Below are 23,712 nucleotides of genomic sequence, written 5' to 3'. Positions count from 1 at the left end.
TTTTTTTTTTTTTTTTTTTTTAGTTATAGACAGACACAATACCTTTATTTTATTTATTATTTGTTTTTATGTGGTGCTTAGGATCAAACCCAGTGTCTCATACGTGCAAGTCAAATGCTCTACCAACTGAGCTAACCCCAGCCCCCTGAAACTATTCTTAACTAAAGTCCCTACCAATTTCTATTACCAGCAGACAATTTATCTTCATACTTGACTACTTTGTACTATCTGGCAGTGCCTGACCTTTCTCTCCTTAAACCAATCTTTTACTAGAGTTTCTATGGTATAACACTCCTCTAATATTCTTGAATCTCTGCCCATTTTTTTCTCAGTATCTTCTAGAGGGGCTTCTTCTTCTGTACTTAAAAATTCAGGTTCAACAATGTTTGGGTTATACTACCCACATTTCAAATTCAGTAACATCAAACTGAATTTACCCTCCTCCCAAATTTACTTTTTCTTCCCCTTATTTTCATAAAAGTCATTACCTAACACCTAGCTATCCAAGACAGAAACCTACCATGGAAAAATTTCAAAGGAAATTGATACTGTCTGGTAGCTGATTATCCATATCACCAAAATTTAAACTACTGTGGCAGACTAGACTACTTATTTGGATTTTTTCAATATAAGAATTAAAAATCCACCAGAATCAAATTATTTGTTTATTGTCACCAAATAACCCTGTGATTTCTCATTCCTCCTCATATACTTAGATAATAACAAATGGATTATACATCAGACATGGAATAAGCCGATCACTATGAAGGTATTTTTTTCATTCAAAACCAAAAAAAATAATAATCTAAAAATTTATGCCCAAGTGTGTCGTTAAGCATAAATGGCTTGAATTAGTCCTCCAAAAACTATCAATTCTGGAATAACAACGGACCTGAAAAATCTTGAAGAACATTTGCACTAACAATGGTAAACAATCCTAACCAAAGTTGTTCAGCTATCTTTCTTCTTATTTAAATAGAATGAGTTATAGCACACATGCATTTAAAATAAATTATAAGTGCAATTTTAGTATTTAAAAGATTATTTAAATCACAAAACTATCATATATAAGGATTATTCAACCAAACAGGAAACTGACCTAACAATGAAAAAACAACTACCTGTGTTGTACTTATTGAAATAAAGCATGTTCATTGTTTTATAAACATTTGAGAAATTCTAAGGGTAATTTTATTGTAAAATTCAACCTATGTACTGATTCAAACCTAATCTGTTTTTAATATATAAATTATATCTCAAAATTAAAAACTAATCCTATCTGAAATGAAATTCGGTATTAGTTATTACTTAATTCACTGCCTAAAAAAATCTGAGACCACCAATTTCAGTGTTGTACACCTCTAGTTCTAGGACTTAGGAAGCTGAGGCAGAAGGACCACTTGAGCCCAGGAGTTAGTTGGAGACTAGCCTGGACAGTATAGCAAGAACCCATCTCAAAGAAAGAAAAAGAAAAAAGGAAAAAAATATCTGAGAGGATTGGGGGTTGGAATAATTATTAAAACCAGAAGAACATTGCTACAGCTTGCCCTCACTAAAACTCTTACTGAGTTTTCAACCATGTTGATTGGTGGTGGGTTAAGAGGGATTTACGTCTTTCTCCAGAGACTGTATAAGTTCTCAAAGAACACGTTGTTATAACGCATCTAGCCCCTTTGGCTCCTCCTCTCTTGATTATTTGTGGTACTGGGGATTGGTGCATGCTAGCCAAGTACTCTGCCACTGAGTTACATCTCTAGGACACTGGACCCTTCTCTTTTCTGCAGAAGCCCACTTCCCTTCCACTTTCCTGCCATGAGGTCTATAACAGAGGCCACCCTGACGTGAAAGCCTGATCTTGGGAACCTTCAGAACTGGGGCCAAATTAACACTCTTTTCTTTACAAATTACACAATCTCCAGTATTTCAATATAACAAAAGCAAACAAAGACTTACAAATATTTCATATACATAGAGACTTAAAAATGTTATATTCCTGATTCTCCTGATGAATATGCATCATTCTTTTTTCTAAGATTATTTCTATAATATTAAAAGGCAGAACATAGTAACAACCAAATCTTAAAGGTGCTGTACTTGGTGGTACATTATAAAGCATATATCAATAATTATACATTAGCCAAAAATAAACACCAATGCCTATAGTCAAAGGAAATTAACAAATGTGGACAAAGTAGTTTTGTCTTTATATTTAGTAGCTATGAAAATGAGCTTCAGTACTTTGAGGAAATGGTACAAAACAAATTTTAAGTCAATAATAATAATATACTGTTTTGCATTTACAAAAAGTAAAAACCTCTTTCTGGGCTCTAAAAGAAAGATCTCGATCTACTTTCTAACATTGGGGATATGTGTGATACCAAAATTAAAAACAGATATTCATTTTTCTTTTTAGTTATACATGACAGAGTATATTTTGACATATTCATACACTCATGGAATACATCTTATTCCTAATTAGGATGGCAATCTTGTGGTTGTATGTGATATAAAGACTCACTGTGGTGTATTTATATACATATGAAAGTTAAGTAACATTCATTCCACTGTCTTTCCCATTACCTGTCTCACCTCCCTTATTTCATTCCTCTTTGGCTAATCTACAGAATTTCTATTCTTCCTCTGCCCCCATTGTTGTGTGTTAGCATTCACATATCAGGGAAAACATTCAACCTTTGGTTTTGGGGGATTGGCTAATTTCACTTAGCATAAGAGTCTCCAGATCCATTCATTTTCTGGCAAATGTCATAAAGTCATTCTTTTAATAGCTTACATTCTATTGTACATATATACCACATTTCTTTGTCCATTCATCTGCTGATTTCATAACTTAGCTATTATGAGCTGAGCTGCTATAAACACTGATGGGCTACATCACTGCAGTATGCTTTTTTTTTTTTTTTTTTTTTTAAGTCCTTTGGGTATATACCAAGGAGTGGGATAACTGGACAAATGGTGGTTCCATTCCAAGTTTTCTGAGAAATTTTCATACTGCTTTCCAGAGTGGTTGCACCAATTTGAAGTCCCACCAGCAATGTATGAGAGTATGTTTATCCTCACATCCTTGCCAACATTTATTGTTACTTGTATTCTTGATTATTGACATTCTGACTTGAGATGTGATCTCAATGTAGTTTTAATTTGCATTTCTCTTAATTGCTAGAGATGTTGAACATAAATTCATATATTTGTTGATCATTCATTATTTCTTCTTCTGTGAAGTGTCTGTTCAGTTCCTTTGCCCATTTATTAATTGGATTATTTGGGGTTTTTAATGTTTTTTGAGCTCTTTATGTATCCCAGAGAGTAATGCTGAGGTACAGGTGGCAAAGATTTTTTTCCCATTCTGTATGTAGGCTCTCTCTTTGTGCTCTTGATTGTTTCCTTTGCTGTGAAGAAGTTTTTTAACTTGATACCATCCCATTTATTGATTCTGGATTTTACTTCTTGCATTTTAGGAGTATTGTTGAGGAAGTCGGTTCCTAAGCCAACGTGATGGAATGCTAGGCCTATATTTTCTTCTAATAGGTATAGGTTTTATGGTCTAAAATCTAGGTCTTTGATCCACTAGTTTTGTGCAGGGTAAGAGATAGGGAATAAATTTCATTGTTACAAAGAGATTTCCAGTTTTCCCAGCACCATTTGTTGAAAAGGCTATCTTTTCCCCAATGTATGTTTACGGTACATGTGTCTAGTATGAGATAACTGTATTTATGTGAGTTTGTCTCTGTGTCTTCTATTTTGTCCCATTGGTCCTCATTTCTGTTTTGGTGCCAATACCATGCTGTTTTTGTTACTACAGCTCTGTAGTATAATTTAAGGTCTGGTATTGTGATGCCTCCAGCTTCACTTTTCTTGCTAAGCATTGCTTTGGCTATTCTGAGTTTCTTTTCCAAATGAATTTCATGACTGCTTTTTCTATTTCTATGAAGAATGGCATTGGAATTTTAAATAGGAATTGCATTAAGTCTATATAGTACTTTTGGGATAGTTTTCTTAATTTCTGTTTCAGCTGATTCATCATTGATGTATAGGAACACAATCGATTTATGGGTATTAATTTTATATCCTGCTACTTTGCTGAATTAATTTATGAGTTCTAAAAGTTTTCTGGTGGAGTTTTTTGGGTCTTCTAAATATAGGATTATGTTGACAGCAAATAGGCATAGCTCTTCTTTTCCTATTTGTATCCCTTTAATTTCTTCTTTTGCCTAAATGCTCTGGCTAGACTGTGTTGAATAAAAGTTGTGAAGGAGGGCATCCCTGTCTTGTTCTAGTTTTTAGCGGGAATGCTTTCAATTTTTCTCCATTTAGAATAATATTGGCCTTGGGTTTAGCATATATAGCTTTTACAATATTGAGGAATGTTCCTACTATCCCTTCTGTTCTAGTGTTTTGAACATGAATTAATGCTGTATTTTGTCAAATGCTTTTTCTGCATCTATTGAGATAATTATGTGATTCTTGTCTTTATATCTATTGATATGGTAAATTATGTTTATTGATTTCCATATGTTGAACCAAACTTGCTAACCTGGAATGAAACCAATTGATCATGGTGTACTTTTTAATGTATTTCTGTATGAAATTTGCCAGTATTTTATTAAGAATTTTTGCATGTGTGTTCATCGGGGATGTTGGCATGAAGATTTCTTTCCTTGATGTGTCTTTGTCTGGTTTTAAAATCAGGGTGATACTAGCTTCATCAAATGAGTTTGGAAGGAAAACTGTGATATTTAAATATAACATTTGATACTATGTTTTCTAGATTTCATAAATAATTTACCAGATAACAGTATAACACTTCACAATTAAAACTGTACAATTCATGAACTGTATTCATAAACTGGAGTTGGACAGAACAGCATTATTTATCTTCATTTTACCAATTTAGATACTGAGACTCAAGATATTTTAGATTATGCATCTACTGTCACATAACTAGCAAAAGGTATGATCAGTTCTCAAAACCTGTCAAAACCTAATGATTTCTTCCTAAGCCATATTTAAAAATTACTATTAAAAAGACAAGACTAGGGTTGTGGCACAGTGGTAGAGCGCTTGCCTCATATGTGTAAGGCACTGGGTTCAATTCTCAGAATCACATATAAACAAATGAATAAAATAAAGGTCCATCAACAATTAAAATATATATGTCTATTATATCTAATACATTTATTAAATATATAAGATATATATAATATTACATATTCTAAAAAGTATCATTTTTTAAAAAAAGATAATAGCACTATATTGTAGAGAAATAGAGCACCAACCTATGAATCTGAAAGCCTAGTTGAAAAAGCCTTTTTAAAAAGTTGGAGGAAACATACTGTGCCACTTATCATTCTCAAAAGCATTTACAAAACATCTATATGCTTGTTTTAAGAACATTTACTAATCAGCAACAGTTTATATCCTTCCCTTAAGCCTAAATTAACATATCACTTTACTGCTCATCCTATAGAAATGATGGTAGAAGAGGTAGATCAACTTTAAGCAATTATAGAGCACATAAATCTACAGAGAGGCTGAGTCAGAACTTTTAAAAGTATACTTTCTGATCCAGCTGGCAACTTAAAATCTCAATTATTTTAATTTAAATTTCTGGAATATAATTTTCAAAGAATATAACAGAAAGGCTTGTTTCACTTACCGTTGGGGTAGGAGTCTATCATTAGCCAGGTAGCCTGGTTTATGAACCTCTTTATTATAATCTCCATACTTGGCTTGGACAGCATAGGAGGCCAAAAGAACTGCAGTTTCTGGTGGGCAATATATCTCATCATTTAATATGGCTTCTTTAACTTGCAAGAAGAAAAGTCTCTGGGTTATTTCTTGAATTAATTCCTCAGAAACATCTTCAGGAAAGAATTTAGCTCTAAACTTGAACTGTAAAGGATTCTCTTTTTTAACATCTTGTTGTGTCACCTAGAACAGTAATTCAAGTATAATCAATAAAAATCTCAAATTCAACACAACTGAGTCCAGTCACATCAAATTCTTTATGGAAAAAAGAGGAAGTGAAATAAAAGCTTCCAAACCTTCAAGTAATACTATGTAAGATTTTAAATGTGTAAACAAATAAATGTGAGAAAAGCAATGCTATGCTCAGTTATGAAGGCTGCTTGTAACTCACAGATCTGATTTAATAACTAAATTGGAAACTTCTTTTCATATTCTGGAGACATTTATCCTGCAGATGTTCCAATCAAGGTCCAAATACTTAGTTATACAATATGTAATATCTGCCTTATAATAATAATTCGCAGATACTAGTTTTCAACTAGGAAGTGAGCGTATCTTTTTACTCAAATGAAGTTGAAGGTGCTTAATTTAAAAATATGACATTTTGCAATGATGAACAGAGATAACTATAAAAGGGACTCAGAAGCAGACACTTAAATTTACCAGCAAATTCACAATAATTTCAAATTAACTTAATTACTAGCTTAATTTTATCGTGCACATTTTACCTTTTTATTTAGTTTAAGCCACGTAGAATAACCTTTGCTGTCTACATACTGCAGCCCAAAAAACCAGACCTCACGCAAACCAACTGTTTTCACCACCTAAAAAAAAAAAAAGAAAATTCATTCACATGGCAACTAAATGACACTAGAAACTAGACTTTAATAGAACAAAACTAGAGAGGTATAGATATATTCCTTTGCCATAAAAAAAAAAGGCATTTCCTAAGGAAAAATTGAACATATTCACAGAACATGTCTGAAAACGTACATTTGGATTTTCTTCTTTTTTTTTTTTAAGGGAGAGAGAGAAAGAATTTTTTAATATTTATTTTTTAGTTTTCGGTGGACACAACATCTTTATTTTATTTTTATGTGGTGCTGAGGATCGAACCCAGCGCCCCGCACATGCCAGGCGAGCGCGCTACTGCTTGAGCCACATCCCCAGCCCTAAATTTGGATTTTCTATATACTCAATTTTGTACTATCACTTCAGTCTTCATACTTGATTCACCTGTTTGTATTTTCTTTTCCTCATCTCCCATTACAACCTCAACAAATAACAAGTCCAGAGAACAAATATGCAATCGTCATAATTCTACATTTCTATTCCAACTTATTCTTAGAATTACCCTATTGGTATTCAGGGCAAATAGTTTGATTTTTGTGCTTAGAAAAGAGTCTGATATAGTCATGTTCTACGATCACTAAGCATTAAACCATTCTTGGAACATGCCATAACCTTCACCCTTCTACACCTTTGCTCATGCTTTTTAACTCTCTGCTAGAATGTTTCTTCTGTCCTTTTGTCACCTGTTGAATAATTTATTATTCAAGGCTCAGCTCAACTAACATGCCTTCTGTGCAGAAAGCTCTCTCAATTTTTAGATAAATTAATCACTTGTTTCTGATTACTTTATTCTGCTATCAGAACACTTATTCTATCCTGCCATTATTAAATGTGTTTTTAGTACTGTGTCTATTTACTCTCCTTCACTAACACTTAAGGACAGAGATTACTATTTTTTTTAAATTTTATTTTAACATCCAGGTCCTCTCATGGAATAATTATCCTACAGCAGGTACTCAAAAATACTGGAATACTAAAGTGGTGCAGCTAGCATATACACCCAGGATTATACCCACACTTAACAAAAGAATATTAAAACATACTTCAAATAAAATAAAATACTTAAAATGAAGAGAATTGAGAGTTCACTAACATTTTAAAAACTTAAGATTTAACTTCAGCTCTTAAATGATAAACATTGTTTATTTTTTAAAACTGATCTTAAAATATTCCAGGCTTTTGGTTTCAATACAGCAAATTGATCCTTCAGTTTACTCTCATTTGAAATTTTTCACTAAAATGTTACATACAAAAAATAGTTTCTCTCCAGGGAGAAATACCACTCACAGGATTTTATTCCCTCTCTGCACCTGCTTGTCATTTTAGCAATAGAGAAAATGTAGTGAAAAGAAAGCCCTGGGGTGGTGAGAAGCAGCAGATGCATTTCTGAGCTTAGGTTAAGCAGCCAAGTGGCCAAAGTAGCCAATCACTGGCTGCAGAGGACCTCCCTGGTCTCAGGCCCGGCAAGACAGTGGAATGTTTAGGCTGCATCTTCCTGTTTTCAAAGGCTGAGACTTGTGCCTCATGCCTTGCCCACTTCCCATGACAGAGTCAGAGGGGAATTAGATGAGTCCTGCTTTTTATTCTTTACCTGGGAATCTTGCTCCTGGAATGGTTTGTTCTTTCAATTCATCAAATACTCACAACACAGCAAGAAAGAGGCTGCCCAAGAAGACTGCCTGAATCAGGACAGCTCCCTGTGCTGAGCACATGCTAACAGTAGGGTTTTCTCTCTGCAGTAAAAGCACTTGCAGGCCTCAGTTGTCTAGCACCAATCCCAAACTTACAGATATGCAGGCATGGAGCCCAAATGAACCCAGTGACTTTGAAGTAGATTTTTTTTTTCCTCTATGTGAACTTCTCTGGCCTATGTGAATTCCAACTGTGCCTGTGGCCTCCTAATTTCTGGGATAACTGGTCCAAGCTTTTTGTTTGTTTTAAAAGAGTAAAAATGGGGATTTAAAATCAAATCTTTTGTTTGCCCTTCTTTCCCTTTCTAACTTTCTTTTGAGGGAGGCATTTTGGATTCCTCATATACCTTAACTTATGAAGCTTGACTCCTGTTTCAGAAAAAAAGTGGCAGAGGAAAAATGAGAGGCAAGAGGAGTTCCAGGTCTTTCTAAGGAAAAGATTCCCTTTTTCAACTTTGTTGCATCCCTGAAGGCTGGCCACTCATCATATGCTAGGGAGGGGTTATAATTTCAATACTGAAATTGTTTTCCCTTACCTGAACTATAATTCACCTTAAAAACAATTCCAGAGGGGGAAGAGGCAGTATTGTTCAGGGAGTGTGTATGTGTGACTCAGTGTGGCTGTTTTGTTTTGCAGTGGTTGTCTAAAATATTTTCACAGTATGCTTAATACTCGGTGTTTTAAAACATAGTAGTAGCCAGTAAAGTAGGATTCTGATTCTGGAACCTGGGATGTGTCCCATGCCAGTGGGTGAAGTTCTCACCTACGGTGGCATCCACACACCAGCTCCATGGGCAGAAGCAGGTGCTAGAATCAGAAAAACTAACAGACCCACATCAAAAGTAACCCAACTAGGGTTTTCATTTCATACAGGATACAGTATTTTTATTTTATCACAGAGTCATACTTTTTTTTGAAGTTTTCAAAGTTTGAAATTTGAATGATTTCAAATTATATCAAATATTTAAATTATATTAAATATTAGTTTTAAAACTATAACAAAATCTAAAATTTCTATTTTTTTGTTTTTCATTTATCTGTTCTCTCATCTATTAAATTGTTTTATGTGGGTGGAGAAGTTTTCTCTTCTTAACATTTGTTTCTATAACCAAAAATAAATTATATATTAAAGAAATAAAAAAAAGAATGTTTAAAATAAAAACAATTCAGTTATGCTAAGAATATATTAAAGGTTATCATAACAAACACATTTTTGGAGCAGATGGAATATAAAGATTCATACTAATGTTGCAAAAGCTAATAATGCCATCAATGAAAAATTTAATGCAGATAAAAGGAGATCCCAAATAACTTTGGCAAGAGAGAGGCTATCCCAGCAAAGCCACAGAAAATGTTCAAGCTCAGGGTAGCAAGAATAGGAAAGATATAGGGCAAAAGTAGCAGAGAAACGTGAACCTAAATAGACGGCCTCAGCTTTTGCCTCCATGTTTTGTGAGATTCACAATGCTGGCTGATTAAAAGGGGATGTGCCACAGTGGGCACAAGGCATAGTACTTTATCTAACTTTACACAACTAATATTCAAGACGATCGGGAAGAGTTTAGTTGTGAAATTCCCTAGTATGCCCAATCTCACAAGAAGCTCTTTCCCTACTTCTTCTGGAGGTATGATCAGAAACTTTTGATCACATACCTAAAAATTTTAAAATGCCGGGGGCATAACTACAACAGGTATTTTTTTTTTAATAAAATATACTATTATATTAATAAAGACTATATTTTTTAAAGAATTAGAAAAAGAAAAAATATAAACAAAAATTTTAATAAGAGATTTCTGAGTATTCCTTGGGCACATGAATATTTTAATCCCACAAGCAGAAGCTAAACAAGGAGGCTAGTAGAGGAAGAATCAGCCTCCAGGAGCAAACAAAAGAACTGCATGCACTCAATATAAGTACCCCCAAGAAGCTAGCCTCAATCTAATAATTAAAAATGGGATTTTGCTGCATATTGACCCATGCAGCTATCCACTCTTGAGAGGACCCAGTCTGCTCCTGGTCTTACCTGAAGCTAGAAGAAAGGATTTTGAATGCTTTCACCATAAAGGAATGATAAATGTTTGAGGAGACAGAGAGTGTAACTGACTTAAACATTATACAATGTATATCTTACATTGTATATATACATAAAACTCAATTAGACATCACATTATATACAAATTTTAGGTTTTATGTATGTTTTAATATCTAAATTTTTTAAAAAGTACTATCACACAAATGTAGTAATGAGAAAGAATAAAGAATCTCTCTATAGCTGTTCAAATTATATGAATAGGTACTGAGAAAAATTCCTGGTGCTACACTGTTGAACTATCAATAATGGTACAGGAAAAAACAGATGTATAAACTAGTGGGATGGGGATATGGCTCAGTGGTAGAGTGTTTGCCTCACATGCATGAAGGCCTGGGTTCAATTCTCAGCACCACACACATAAAAATAGTATGTAGTGGCATACATGTGGTATCAAAGTTGCATGCTTCATGTGATTAAATGATACCTGGTCAAAAAGCTGTTTGCCAGTTGTATTGGGCTGAATGGCAAATTCCAGTTCAGCATCCATTGTAGTTACTCTTACATTGATCTATAATAAAAACAGAAGAGAAAATCATTAGGAAAGACAATATACTTAATTACTTATTTAGTAGGCACGAGAAAAATCTTTTATCATGTGTTTCAAAACTCTCTTATAACTTTAATTCACATTATAAGAACTTTTGATCAGATTCCTCATACCCCTTTGCATGTCTTAGTCACTTTAACACCATATGTGGTGTGGCTTTTACCTGAATGCCTTCTCTAAACAAATCATATAAATTCATCCTTCTTAAAATAATCTTATTTGTATTTTTCTTTAAAATATCTTATTAAAAATATTGATATAAAAATACATGTGAAACATATGTAAACAAAGAAAAATGAAGTCCATAAATTTAACATCCAACTTAACTAGAAATGACAACTTGTTACATATATCACTGTATTTCTTTGCCAATTTACTTTTCCTCATCCCTACCCCCAACACATACAGGTAAATAATAATCTGAATTTTGTTTTTTTGTCATTCTCTTTCTTTTTTTTCCTTTTTGGTTTTGGTACTGGGGATTAAGCCCAGGAGTATTCTACCACTGAGCTACACCCAAGCCCTTTTTATTTATTTTGAGACAGGGTGGCACTAAATTGCCCAGGCTGGTTTTGTTCATATGACAAAACCTCAGCCTCCCAAGTCACTGGGATTACAGGTATGCACCACCACACCTGGCTGTCATTCTCATCTTTAAAAACTAGTTATATCACTCACAGGTGTGTGTATGCATGTTTGTGTACACATATATATAATCAATTAAAAAGTTGATTTTTTTCAGCTATACTATAATTGCAAGCACTTGCTAATGTAAGTCTTCTTTCTTAGTATGGACAATGGTTACATGGATATATTCACTTTAGAAAAGTTCAATTATAATAAACACATTAATTGTACAAATTACTGGGATTCACTATGATGTAGTCTTTTGATTTGCAGATCTATTTCAATTAAAACATTTTAAATTGTACACTATACTTTGATTTTTCAATTATATTTCTAAGATTGACATTTCTGTGAGTAGTTACAAGTAATTTTCACAGCTATACCATCTACTACAAGTGATTAAACAATTTATGTACCCATTTTTCTATCAATGGACATTGTTTCCATTGTTATGAAGTCTTATACACTCTCCTAGTACATATGCATCAGAATTCCTCTACACATATTTACACAGAAAGAGAACTCCCAGATGATAAAATATGCATACCTCTTATTTTAACCATGTAATGAGAAACAGTCTTACAATAGTGCCTAAGAATTCTTATTGATTGCATTTTCACTAATAGTGGGTATCAGCAGATTTCTTTAATGATAACCTAGTAGATATGAAATGATATATCAATATGGTCTTAAAATATGCATCCCTGATTCCTGATGAAGTTGAAAACCTGTTTGTATATGTGGCATACAGAATTCTAAAATGATCCCCATAATCCCTGTGCCCTAGTGTTTCACCCATGATTATACTGCACTACATGATAAAAAAGAATTTTGTAGGTACTCTTAAGGTTCACAATCAGTTAACTTTAAGAGAGATTATCTGGCCAGGTGTGAGGCATATGCCTATAATCCCAGCTACTCAGGAGGCTGAGGCAGGAAGATCACAAATTCAAGCCAGTCTGGGCAACTTAGACTCTGTTTCAAAAATTTTTAATTAAAAGTGGGAGTGGATGTTGCTCAGTGGTAGAGCCCTTGCCTAGCCTATATGAGGTCCTGTGTTCAATCACCAGCACTGCAAAAAATGATAAAAGGTTATCTAGGTAAGCCTAAGCTAATTACTAACCACTCAGTCTCACCTTTGAAATGTCTGTTCACATCTATGTCTTATTTTCCTATTGTGTTTTGTTTCTTTCTCATGCTTATAATAGGAGGTCTTTGTATATTAATCTTTTCTCAGTTATTTGTGTCAGAAAAAAATCTCCCTATTTGTCATTCTGTATCCTTTATGGTGTCCTTCTTTTTAATAAACACATATTCTTGATTTTAATGTTTTAAATACAGACGTCACTTTTTTGCCATAGTTAACAAATACTTCCTTGTCTAGAGTCACAAAGATATTCTTACATTTCTTAATCTACATCTTAAAGGTTTTGGATTATATCTCTTTGATTTTTGCTTATGATGAAAGAGATCCAATTTCATTTTTAATCCCCATTGGATAATATTATGAAAAATTTTTAAATCTCAACATAATTTATTTACTCCCCAAAGACTGTCACAACCAAGCATCTGTACAGGCATGGATCTTTGTTATACCAGCCAATTTAACTATTCTGCTAATACCATGCTGTTTTAATTACTATATCTTCAAATAAGTCTTGATATTTGGTAGGGCAAGTCTCCCCTCATTATTCTACAGAACTGTTCTGGCTATTCTTGGTTCTGTATTTTAGTTCCTGCCTCCAAATAAAACAGTAAATTTTCAAAACCCCACATTTATAATTTAGAACTACACTATATTCATCAGTCTTTCAGGGTAAGAACTGACATCTTTCCAATATTAACTCTACCCACAACTATGGTTCTTGTGTGCAATGATTTAGGACATCTTCAATGTTTTTTAGTCTCTTTTGTGAAAGAGACTATTTATAGTTTCTCCATAAAAATAATAAGACTTTTATCCCCTGGACATTAAAGTTTTGTAGCAATTGTAAATATGGGTCCACAGTCCTTAATCCATAATTTTGACAGCCTAAAAGCATTCAAGAATGAAGTTTTAGTTTATTTTGGGCAAAAATTTGATATGAAGTAATGTGAACTATCACTCATGGTGAATTAATTTATTTCATTTCATACGGACATTCACACATTTCTCTATAGAAATGTTAATGATGCCATAGAACTAATAAAAGTTTCATGACATAATGTAATATACATTATAATACATAATCACCCTTCTAAAATACTAAAAATTCCAAATTCTGAAACTCAGCTAGTTTCAAGGGTTTCAAAGGCAGGACTGTGAAATCTGATGAAATATCTCTTCAAACTGTTCTGTTTGGGATTTTAAGGAATAAAACTGATTTTATATTGATCCTATTATTTCACTTGTCAATTGTTATAATGAGTCTATAAATCTTTGTGTTTCTATAAAGCAAGAATTAGCAAGCTTTTCTATAAAAAGCTAAATGGTAAATATTTTCAGAGGATCATACAGTCTCTGTTGCAGTCACTTAACTCTGAACCTAGAGCAACAAAGCAACCATAGGTAATAAACAACTGAGCATACTGTGTTCCAATAAAACTTTATTATGGATCCTGAAATCTAATTTCATAGAGTTTTCAGGTGTTACAAAACAACCTTTTTTTTCAACCACTGAAAATGTAAAAAAAAAAAAAAAAAAAAAAAAAAAAACATTCTTAGCTCATAGGCAGTAAAGAACAGGTTAGTAAATTTTAGTAATCCTAAAATTTTCAAATAGCATTTTTTCCTTTCCTATACTTAAGCTTTTGATTTCTTTTTTTGTACAACAGGTTTTGATATTCAAAGTTGATAGTAGCCATGATAACATGTATCTCCTATCTTGTTCTTGATTTTAAGACTGTTTCTACCATTAACACATTTAGAACAGTTTTTACTGTACATTCCTTCTCCATTTTTATTTTTTAAACCATAAGTGGTTGTTCAGTTGTAGCAACTGATCTTTCTGAATGTATCACGATTTTTCTCCTTTAACTAATGGCATGATACAGAGTTATTAAGCTATAATGTCTCTTGGAACCAGGTAGGCCCTTGTGACTAAGCTGTCACCAATAGAACAAGAGCACTACAGACGCAGACTATTCCTGTGCATAAGCATAAATCAGTGGGGGCATGCTTCCCCGTGCTTTATTGTCCCTTCCTGCTAGCTGGAGGCAGCTTCAACTATAAATACTATAATAATACCTAAAAGGCTAAGGCTCAAACTTCTTGGGCTCAGGATCATTTTACACTCTTGAAAACTACAAAGCACTCAAAAAGTTTTTGTTATATGGGTTATATATACATCAGTACTTACTATATTAAAGCAGATAAATTTTTAAATATTGACTCATTTAAGTATAATGCTAATAAACTTAATACATGTTAACATAATAACATTGTAACATATAAAAATGGCTACCTATAAATATACTATTTAATTTTAAAAAGTGCGACAATACTGTATAAAGCTGGGCCAACAAGATTGGGGTAAAACACAAAAACGAAATTAACTTTCTCCAACTTTTGTGTTTGGGGGAAAAAATACACATATTTTTTATTAGGGTGAGTGGGGAGAAAAAAGTCAGTTATATTTTGACCTAAAAAGTTTGAGGAAAAAAAAATCCCTGATTATTAATATATTAAAATATTATCTTCCAGATATTTTAATGTACCAACCACAGACCTGAATAATAAATCTGACTCTTCACTCTAAGGAACAATAAATAAATATTCTCTGCATAATTACATTAGCAAAGAGTTTTCCAAAGTTCTTATAAGCATTCACATTCCTACTAGAAATAAATTAAGGGTAACAGATGTTCCACATCCTTATCTACACTTAATATTATCAGTATATAATTACTCCCCCTCTAGTGCATAAAATGTTATTTCACTGAACTTTTAATTTGTATTTTGCTGATAACTAAAAACATTTAGAATCTTTTTGTGTTTATTGGCCAATTAACATAGCTTCTTTATATAAAGTATATGTTCAAAGTTTTTGCCCAGTTTTTTTTACACTGAGTAATGGAACTATAGAACTTCATATTGCAATTATTTTCTCTCATTCGGTCTTGCTGTTTTCTTATTGCTCTTTTTTTTCACAGGGCAAATGTTTTTTGGTTTTGTTTTTTTGTTTGTTTGTTTGTTTGTTTTTGGGGGGTGGGGTACCAGGCACAGGGCAAATGGTTTTTGGTTTTGTTTTTTTGTTTGTTTATTTGTTTGTTTTGGGGGGGTGGGGTACCAGGGAATGTCCAGTCATATTTTGTATTCTATTTAGAGACAGGGTCTTACTGAGTTGCTGAGGCTGGCTTTGCACTTACAATGATCCTGACTCAGTTTCCCAAGCCACTGGGACTACAAATGGTTTTAACTTTACGATAAAGTCCAATTTTTTCCTTAATGGTTCAAACTTTCTGTATATTATCCAAGAAACTTTCCCCTATCCAAGATCACAAAATTTTTTTCCTTTATTTCCTTCTGAAAGTTTTATACTTTAGGTTTTTGCATTTAGGTCTACAATCCATCTAGAGTAAATTTTTGAGTAAATTATGAGACAAGAATTTAATGCTCATGTTTTTTCTGTACAGGTAACTCTTTGTTCCATCAACATTTGTTGAAAATAATTAAAATTCCCCATTGAACTGTGTAACACTTTTGTCAAAAATCTTATGATTATAATATGTAATGTGTGTGTGTTTCTATTTCTCTGACTCTATTATCTACTCTTTCACAATTACCACAATGTCTTGTTTTTGTAGCTTGAGAGTAAGTCTTGAAATGAAGGTGTGTAAGTTTTCCAGCTTTGTTCCTTCTTAAAACTGCTTTAGCAATTTGATCAATTTACCCAAAGAAGTTTTCAGGGTTTCAACTGAATAGAATTCAATTAAAACTACCAATATATCTGGGAAGAACTGACACCTTAATACTTATTTATAAACAAAACTGTAAAAATTATCTGCTTCTCCATATATTCAGATCTTTAATTTCTTATAAAAAGTTTTCAGTATAGAGACTGTTTTGCCTCTGTATGTTTATTCCTAAGTACTTTATGTTTTCTATGCTCTCACTACATTTTTCAAACTCTGCTGTCATTATATATATTTTAAAAAACATTGATTTTATTTTTATTATTATTTTTATTTTTACTATAACTTTTTGTCTAACAATCTTGCTAAATTAAGTTACTAGACTATTAGTTGTTTTATAGATTCATAAGAACTGTTTACAAACAATCATATCATGTGCAAATAGAAAATTTTACTTCTTAATTCTGATCTTTATACCTTTTACTTCCTTTTATTCTTTTCTACCAACAACACACTGTTACCTGCTGAGTCTTTACAGCAATATTCATGAAAATCTAGTAACATAACCAACAATTTCTCTAAAAAGCTAACTGACCAAAAGGAACACTATTAAAAAAAAAATACCCCATTTTTTTTTTTTTTTTTTTTAGGTGAAAAGAACAGTTACTCTAGGACAAAAAGAATACATACACCTTAATCAAGAACCATATAATTCTAAAATCAAGTAAAATGATCAAAGATATACAACTAAGACTACATAATGTCAGTGTAAGTATCACCAGCATCAAAAACTAGTGTGTGAGAACACTTGAGAAAAAAACATGCAGCTGGGCACAATGGCACATGCCTTTAATCCCAGTGACTCGGGAGGCTGAAGAAATTTTATCAAACAAGTTCCAACCCAGCCTCAGCAATTTAGCAAAATCCTGTCTCAAAAAATAAAAAGGGCTGGGAATATTGCTCATTACTAGTAAAACACTGCTGGGTTCAATCCCCAGTATTAAAAAAAAAAAATTAATAAGCATGGGTCCTCCCAACCTCTCATTATTTTCTCTTAACAATAACTTACCATTTTTTTTTGCACTGACTATGTACCAGATTCTTTCAATCCTCATCATACTCCTTAAGTTAACTAATTATGTATACCCCATTTTATATAAAAAGGAAATTAAAACATGGATAGGTTGAATTAAATTAACAAATTACCCAGATTAAATGACAGTAAGTCAGTTTTACCCCAAGACCCATGAATTTTAACCTTAACTGCAATGTTATCCATACCAATTCTTCACTGCCCATAATACTATGCTATAGCCACACTAATCTAAAACAAGTAATAATAACAGAGCATTTTCTTCTAACAACTTTCCCTTGATATTTTGCCCAGTTCAAAAACAAAAAACAAACAAAAAAACTTACTGCTAATAATATCTTTTTAAGTAAACTATATCAAAAGTAATAAAATTCACTTACTGGTTTCGGCATTTTCTTTCTCTTTTTGTTACGTTCTTTAAAAATTCTTCACGTCTATAAATTCTATTGTCACCTTCTGTTAAAGAAAAAGAATAATTTATTATCTTTTTCACATAAGGTTTTTAACCAACACTTATATAAAAGATAAACATTAGAGCACCAGAAGTAACAGTTCTTATTTATTCTAATTTTTAATGTCTTCTACTAATATTTCATGCTTCCTAGAAAGATTAAAACCTGATACTTGCTAATCTATTAAAAGTTTTAATTTACAGACAACACAGCAAAGAAACATGTTTGCTAAGGGCCTCTCTCAGTGTTGGGTTCATTCCTATATAAGACTAATAGAGAAAAGGACAGTAAAAGTGAGGATGAGTAGATTCAGATTCTAAAGAATTAAGTCAAGAATTTTTTCAACCATTTTTTGTACTTTAAAAGACAAAAGGAAATTCTAATATAACTACAAATTTTTAAATTATTCTTGAAAGTTTTAAAATCTCAATAAAGTATATATGTAGCTTATCCACCTATACATATTAAATAGTCATAGCTTTGCACACTAAAAATTTTCATGCTGCTCACCAGCAAGCTAGCAGCATTCAATGAAATTTAGAATTGCTCTGAAGACCAATGGTAAATTGTATCTTCTCCCCCTAAGACAACAAATCTTATCAAGAATTATGACATTATCTTAGGGTAAATGTTCTAAAAAACATCTAACAAGTTTCCCCTCCTTGCAAATCTGTTAAAATATCTAATTCTTAATCATTATTAATTGTCAAAAAATTATCATTTTAATTTGAAAACTACAGAAGTGTTCTATTAGATACATTATTTGAGAATAAGCTTATCTAGGTAATATCTCTAGCAAGAAACTTTGTTACACAAGAACCAACTAAATATACACTGAAATAAGGTCATTTTCCTAAATTTTATTCAAGCACAGGCCAATAAACCCCTTTTTAGGGATAACTTTCTCCTTTAGTGTGGGGGATGCATGTGCACGTGTGCACGCTCGAGTGTATGTTTTACCAGTCACTGGGCAATGAAATTCAGTTGGAAGCACATACCTCTTAACTTTTTCTTAACCTATCCCCTATCTATACTCCTCTACTTTTATAACCTAAATGTATTTCAGTCAAATTTTTCTACAATCTGTTTTCACAAGTCCTTCACCTTACCATCTCAGGTCTTGATTAAAACAGCCTCCAAAAGGACTTGCTTTTCACAATCTATTAGCTACTAGTCCCCAAATCTCTATCTCCAGGGTTTCTTGGCGAATTGGCTTATCTCAAAAAAGACTTGGCCAAACACTTCAATCCCTATCCCAGAGCCAAATCTACTTTTCTTCAAAGCTGAATGAATTATGTATTTCTAGAAATCTATTCATAGTATTCTCTTAGGATTTTTTTTATCTACTAGATCTAAATTTGTGACCTTCTTTTCATTCCTGTTAATTTTGCCTGCTTTTGTTTGATTAGTCTTGCCAGAAGTCAAGAGTTGGTCTAAAAGTCACTTTTTTTTTAGTTTCGTTGACCTTTTATTAATTTTGTTAATTCCTATTAATTTTTCTCATTTTCTTCTCATTAGTTGCTTTGGCTTTACTCAGAGGGCTGACTTTCTATTTCCTCCCACTGCAAGTTTACCTAAGTAATTTCCAATATTGTTTCTTTACTAGTTCATGCATTATAATCATCAACTAAGTATGTCCAACTATAGAAAAACTCCAAATATAAAGTGATTTCCCTAATTTACCAGTGAGAAATTCAAAAATAATTTTATGATTTGAATATTAAATTAAATGTGCATCTATAACACTTATTAGTATACTTAAATGTTAAAAACGTGATCTATGAAATACTGATTCAGAAATATTGTTTGCTTTATCTCAAACTTCACAGAATAATTTTATTCTAATTCTATACATACATGAGATAAAAGTATCTGTTTAAAACTTGGACTACTTTTTGAATCAATAATTTTCTAGATTACATTAGTATTTTTGAATCAGTGTATCATATGATCAAATTTTTATTTCAAGTCACAATTATACATAGGACACCCTCCCATTTGTACTATAGGAAAAATTGTTAATATATTTACATTGTAACTACTCTTTTTTTCTTGTTTTCATTTAAAATTACTATTTTTTTTAACTAAATCAGATCTAGATTCCTCTGCCTTTTCCCATGTTTAAATCACTCACTAGATGAGCCCTGTGAGCTTTCCAAACTCAAGTGAACTAATGGAGTTTAAAATCAATGTGCCTTTCTTGAAGTTTCATGCTCAAAAAGAAGACTGCATCTTATAATGAAAGACTTCTTAAGAATACAAATATAATTCTTTTCTAGGGAATATTTGAGGAAAAAACCCTTGCCTCTTACTTGAAACTACAGCATTTTTTCTAAGTAGCACTTCAGTGGCTTAGGTTTTTATACAGTTCTAAGTGTCCTGCCTAAATGTTTCCATTTCCAACCATGATTTCTAATCACTACTGAGAAATATTTTGTTTTTTAGTTTTCAAATAGAAGGGTTAGAGGACTTTAGGTAGAATGCTGATGTTTTTCGTTACTTTTAAGTTTATTCTTCTATAGTCAAATAATTCATTGGGATATTTTATGTTTAGTACATGGTCAGTGTCTTTCTAGACTGCTCCAAGTATAAATACACTGTATTGTATGCATTTGATAAATTAAATCAAGCTAAACCAAGTTTTTAAATTTTTCTTAATAGTCTATTACTACTCATTTTAGTCTGTTTAATCAAATTTGGTAGAAACATATCAAGTTTTCTCAACTAATGAATATGGATCTTAATTTCTTCTTCTAAAATACCAGCTTTTAATTTATGTTTTAGGCTATTTTAAGTGAATCTAGGTTTAGAATTGTTCTATCTTCCCAGTGAATAGTTCCTTTTCTTCTTTTCTTGCAAATATAATTCTAAATTGACCATTATTCCCTCAGCATTTGGAAGACACTAGTTTATTCTGGCATCTGTTACCACTGATGAGGAGTCTGAGGTCAATCTAACTCATTCCTTTGCTTTAATCTATCCTAGAACAATTTTTACATTTATTTCTTTACTCAACATTCCTTTACCACCTCATTCCCTACCACCACACCCTGGGCAAGTTAGCAGGTATTCAAATGAGCTTCACATCTATCATACTACTTTCTAAACCATATGGTTGGTGTCTCTCTCTAATGCAGTATTTCATTAGTAAGGAAGAATAAAGAAAGCAAACATTTAATTATATGCCAGATTCTATAAACTAAGAGTAGTCATATTATAGAAAAGGTATTTCTAAAACAGCTAGGCAAGTAAATATTGAAATAATTTATCCAGGTTTTTGATGCTAGAGTTACTTCATGTTATACTCTACAGGAAAGGACCTTCCAAACAAAATACTCCACACTAAAGTTTTAATCTTAATAAGAGAGCTCATCTGACATAAAAGTATACACGACAGGCCAACAAAAACAGAACCAGGGTCTTACACAAGCTAATTAAGCGTACAAAATCTCCTACAAGTGTACTTGATCTATACAAACTGTGAAATGGGGGAAGGGCTAATAAAAGCCATCACAAATATGGAACCTTCTAAATGAAGCTTCTAAAAATGTCTACTTTCAGATCAGTGCTGGGGGGGGGGGGTAACCAGGGATTGAACCCAGGGATGCTTAACAACTGACCCACATCTCTAGTTCTTTTTCTCTTTTGAGACAGGGTCTTACTAAATTGCATAGGCCCTCATTAAGTTGCTGAGGCTGGCTTTGAATTTGCAATCCCCCTGCCTCAGCCTCCCTGGAATTACAGGCATGCACCACCATACCCAGCTTCTGTGTTCATTCTTAAAAATCATGTTAGGCTTTCCTGTTTTATTTCACTTCACCATTTTATTTCAGTTTATCATAAATTATCTGAAGAAAAATGAGGCTCTCTTTGCCAATTGAAAATAAAGTGACTGAGAACAATGCCTTATATTTATAAACCATAGTTTCATGTTCTTATACTTTAATTTTTATACTAACAAAAAAACAGGAAGAAAGTAAGATAGATTAAATTATGGCTACCTTATAATTGAAGAAACAAAACAAGGTCCACTTTTTTGTTGTTTTGCTTTTATGTAATGGGGATTGAAGCCAGGGGTGCTTAACCACAGGACGACATCCCCATCCCTTTTTTATATTTTAAGACAGAGTCTCACCAAGTGGCTTAGGGCCTTGCTAAATTGCTAAGGCTGGTTTTGAACTTGCCATCCTCCTGCCTCAGCTTTCTGAGCTGCTGAGATTACAAGTATATGCCACTATGCCCAGCACAAGGTCCATTCTTAAAGTAGCTTGTCCAAAAGTCACATGGACAATAAATGGACAAGCTACAATCCTTTGGACGCCTAAAACCCACAACTCTATCATATACCAGCCTGTCTTCCTCTTTCTGATATTAAAAAAAGTGAAAAATAATCTCATTTATGGAAATATAACCAAGGAAAATATTTTAAAATGTGTATAATGGTTTAACTACAAAGATTCTAATTATAGTGCAAGTTTAAAAAGTAGATGTCATATGGGACTTTAGTTAAGTGAATCACGGTATAGACTACACTAGATAAAAATGCAGCTAATCAAGGTGTTACAGAAAATATTCAATGGCTAGGGAAAATACGCACAAACCTCTGAGGAAAAAGGCAGGTTATGCTGGGCATGGGGGCACATGCCTATAATCCCAGCAGCTCAGGAAGCTGAGGCAGGATTATCACAAGTTCAAAGGCAGCCTCAGCAATTTCGAAAGGCCCTAAGCAACTCAGTGAGACCCTGTCTCTAAATAATATACCAAAAAAAAAGGGTGGGGGACGTGGTTCAGTGGTTACATACACCTGCAATCCCAGCTACTCAAGAGGCTAAGGCAGGAGGATCACAAGTTCAAGGTCAGTCTGAGGAATTTAGTAAGATCCTGTCTCAAAATAAGGGATAGGGATGTATTCAGTGCTAGACCATTTGCCTAGCACATGTGAAAGGCTAGGTTCAATCCCCAGTACTGCAAATAAATAAATAAAAACATCCATAGCATATTGTTACTTTTTAAAAAAAGTATGAGAAAGAGACCAAAATGAACATAAATGCAAAATATTGAATCTCTGGGGATTAGAATGAGTTTGTAAATTTCTACAATTAAAATGTAAAACTTTTGAAATAAAATTTCTTAAAATGAAAGAACAAATTATTCTAAGTGAATAAACTGAATGAAGTTGGACTTATAACTTTACAATACTATTTAATATTATCTAAGTATGTTAATCACTTTTCAAAAACCCAAGAAATACCAATTCTAATTTTGAAGAAAAATACCTAAAGAGGTATATAAATTATGATAAAAATAGATTAATATATTCTTACTTTAAAAACCTACATAGGTAGGATAAAAGAAACATCAAAATTAATAGGAAAATATGCAACAGCCATAATAAAGTTGCTTGTAAAACACACTTCACTCAGTAAACACTTAAGTGAGAGACTTCACAAACAAATCTTACTTTAAAAACTGAACAACTGTGCTATTGACTAAAACTACAAATCAAAATGGTTTTAAGGTATTACTGATTATGTACTCATTAAACTATCAAATTGTGTTAATTATACATGATAGTATTGTGGAAACTGTATTGGTAAATAAATAGATAAATATTACTAGCAGCACCACAATTGACTCCATTTTTCTAGAAAGTTAGTTGCTATTTTTTTTTAAAAGAGAGAGTGAGAGAGGAGAGAGAGAGAGAGAGAGAGAGAGAGAGAGAGAGAGAGAGAGAGAGAGAGAATTTTAATATTTATT

General features: G+C 32.6%; 1 protein-coding gene across 2 annotated transcripts in view; it reads right to left on the bottom strand.

Annotated features, from left to right (window-relative positions):
• RDX (radixin) overlaps positions 1–23,712 on the bottom strand; it is an 81,388-nt gene that overhangs the window by 46,607 nt on the left and 11,069 nt on the right. For both annotated transcript variants that reach the window (XM_081266708.1, XM_081266707.1), the window contains exons 2-5: positions 17,884–17,959; positions 10,828–10,911; positions 6,495–6,590; positions 5,675–5,949 (exon numbers count right to left, since the gene is read on the bottom strand). In XM_081266708.1, coding sequence (XP_081122834.1) covers positions 5,675–5,949; positions 6,495–6,590; positions 10,828–10,911; positions 17,884–17,895 — 467 coding nt within the window. In that variant the 5' untranslated portion in view covers positions 17,896–17,959. The remainder of the gene's footprint in view (positions 1–5,674; positions 5,950–6,494; positions 6,591–10,827; positions 10,912–17,883; positions 17,960–23,712) is intronic.

Source organism: Spermophilus citellus, assembly GCF_964194105.1.
Source record: "Spermophilus citellus genome assembly, chromosome: 2".
Classification (NCBI taxonomy): domain Eukaryota; kingdom Metazoa; phylum Chordata; class Mammalia; order Rodentia; family Sciuridae; genus Spermophilus; species Spermophilus citellus.
Note: the sequence above shows the minus strand (reverse complement) of the source record. Positions and strands in the feature narration are given on the sequence as shown.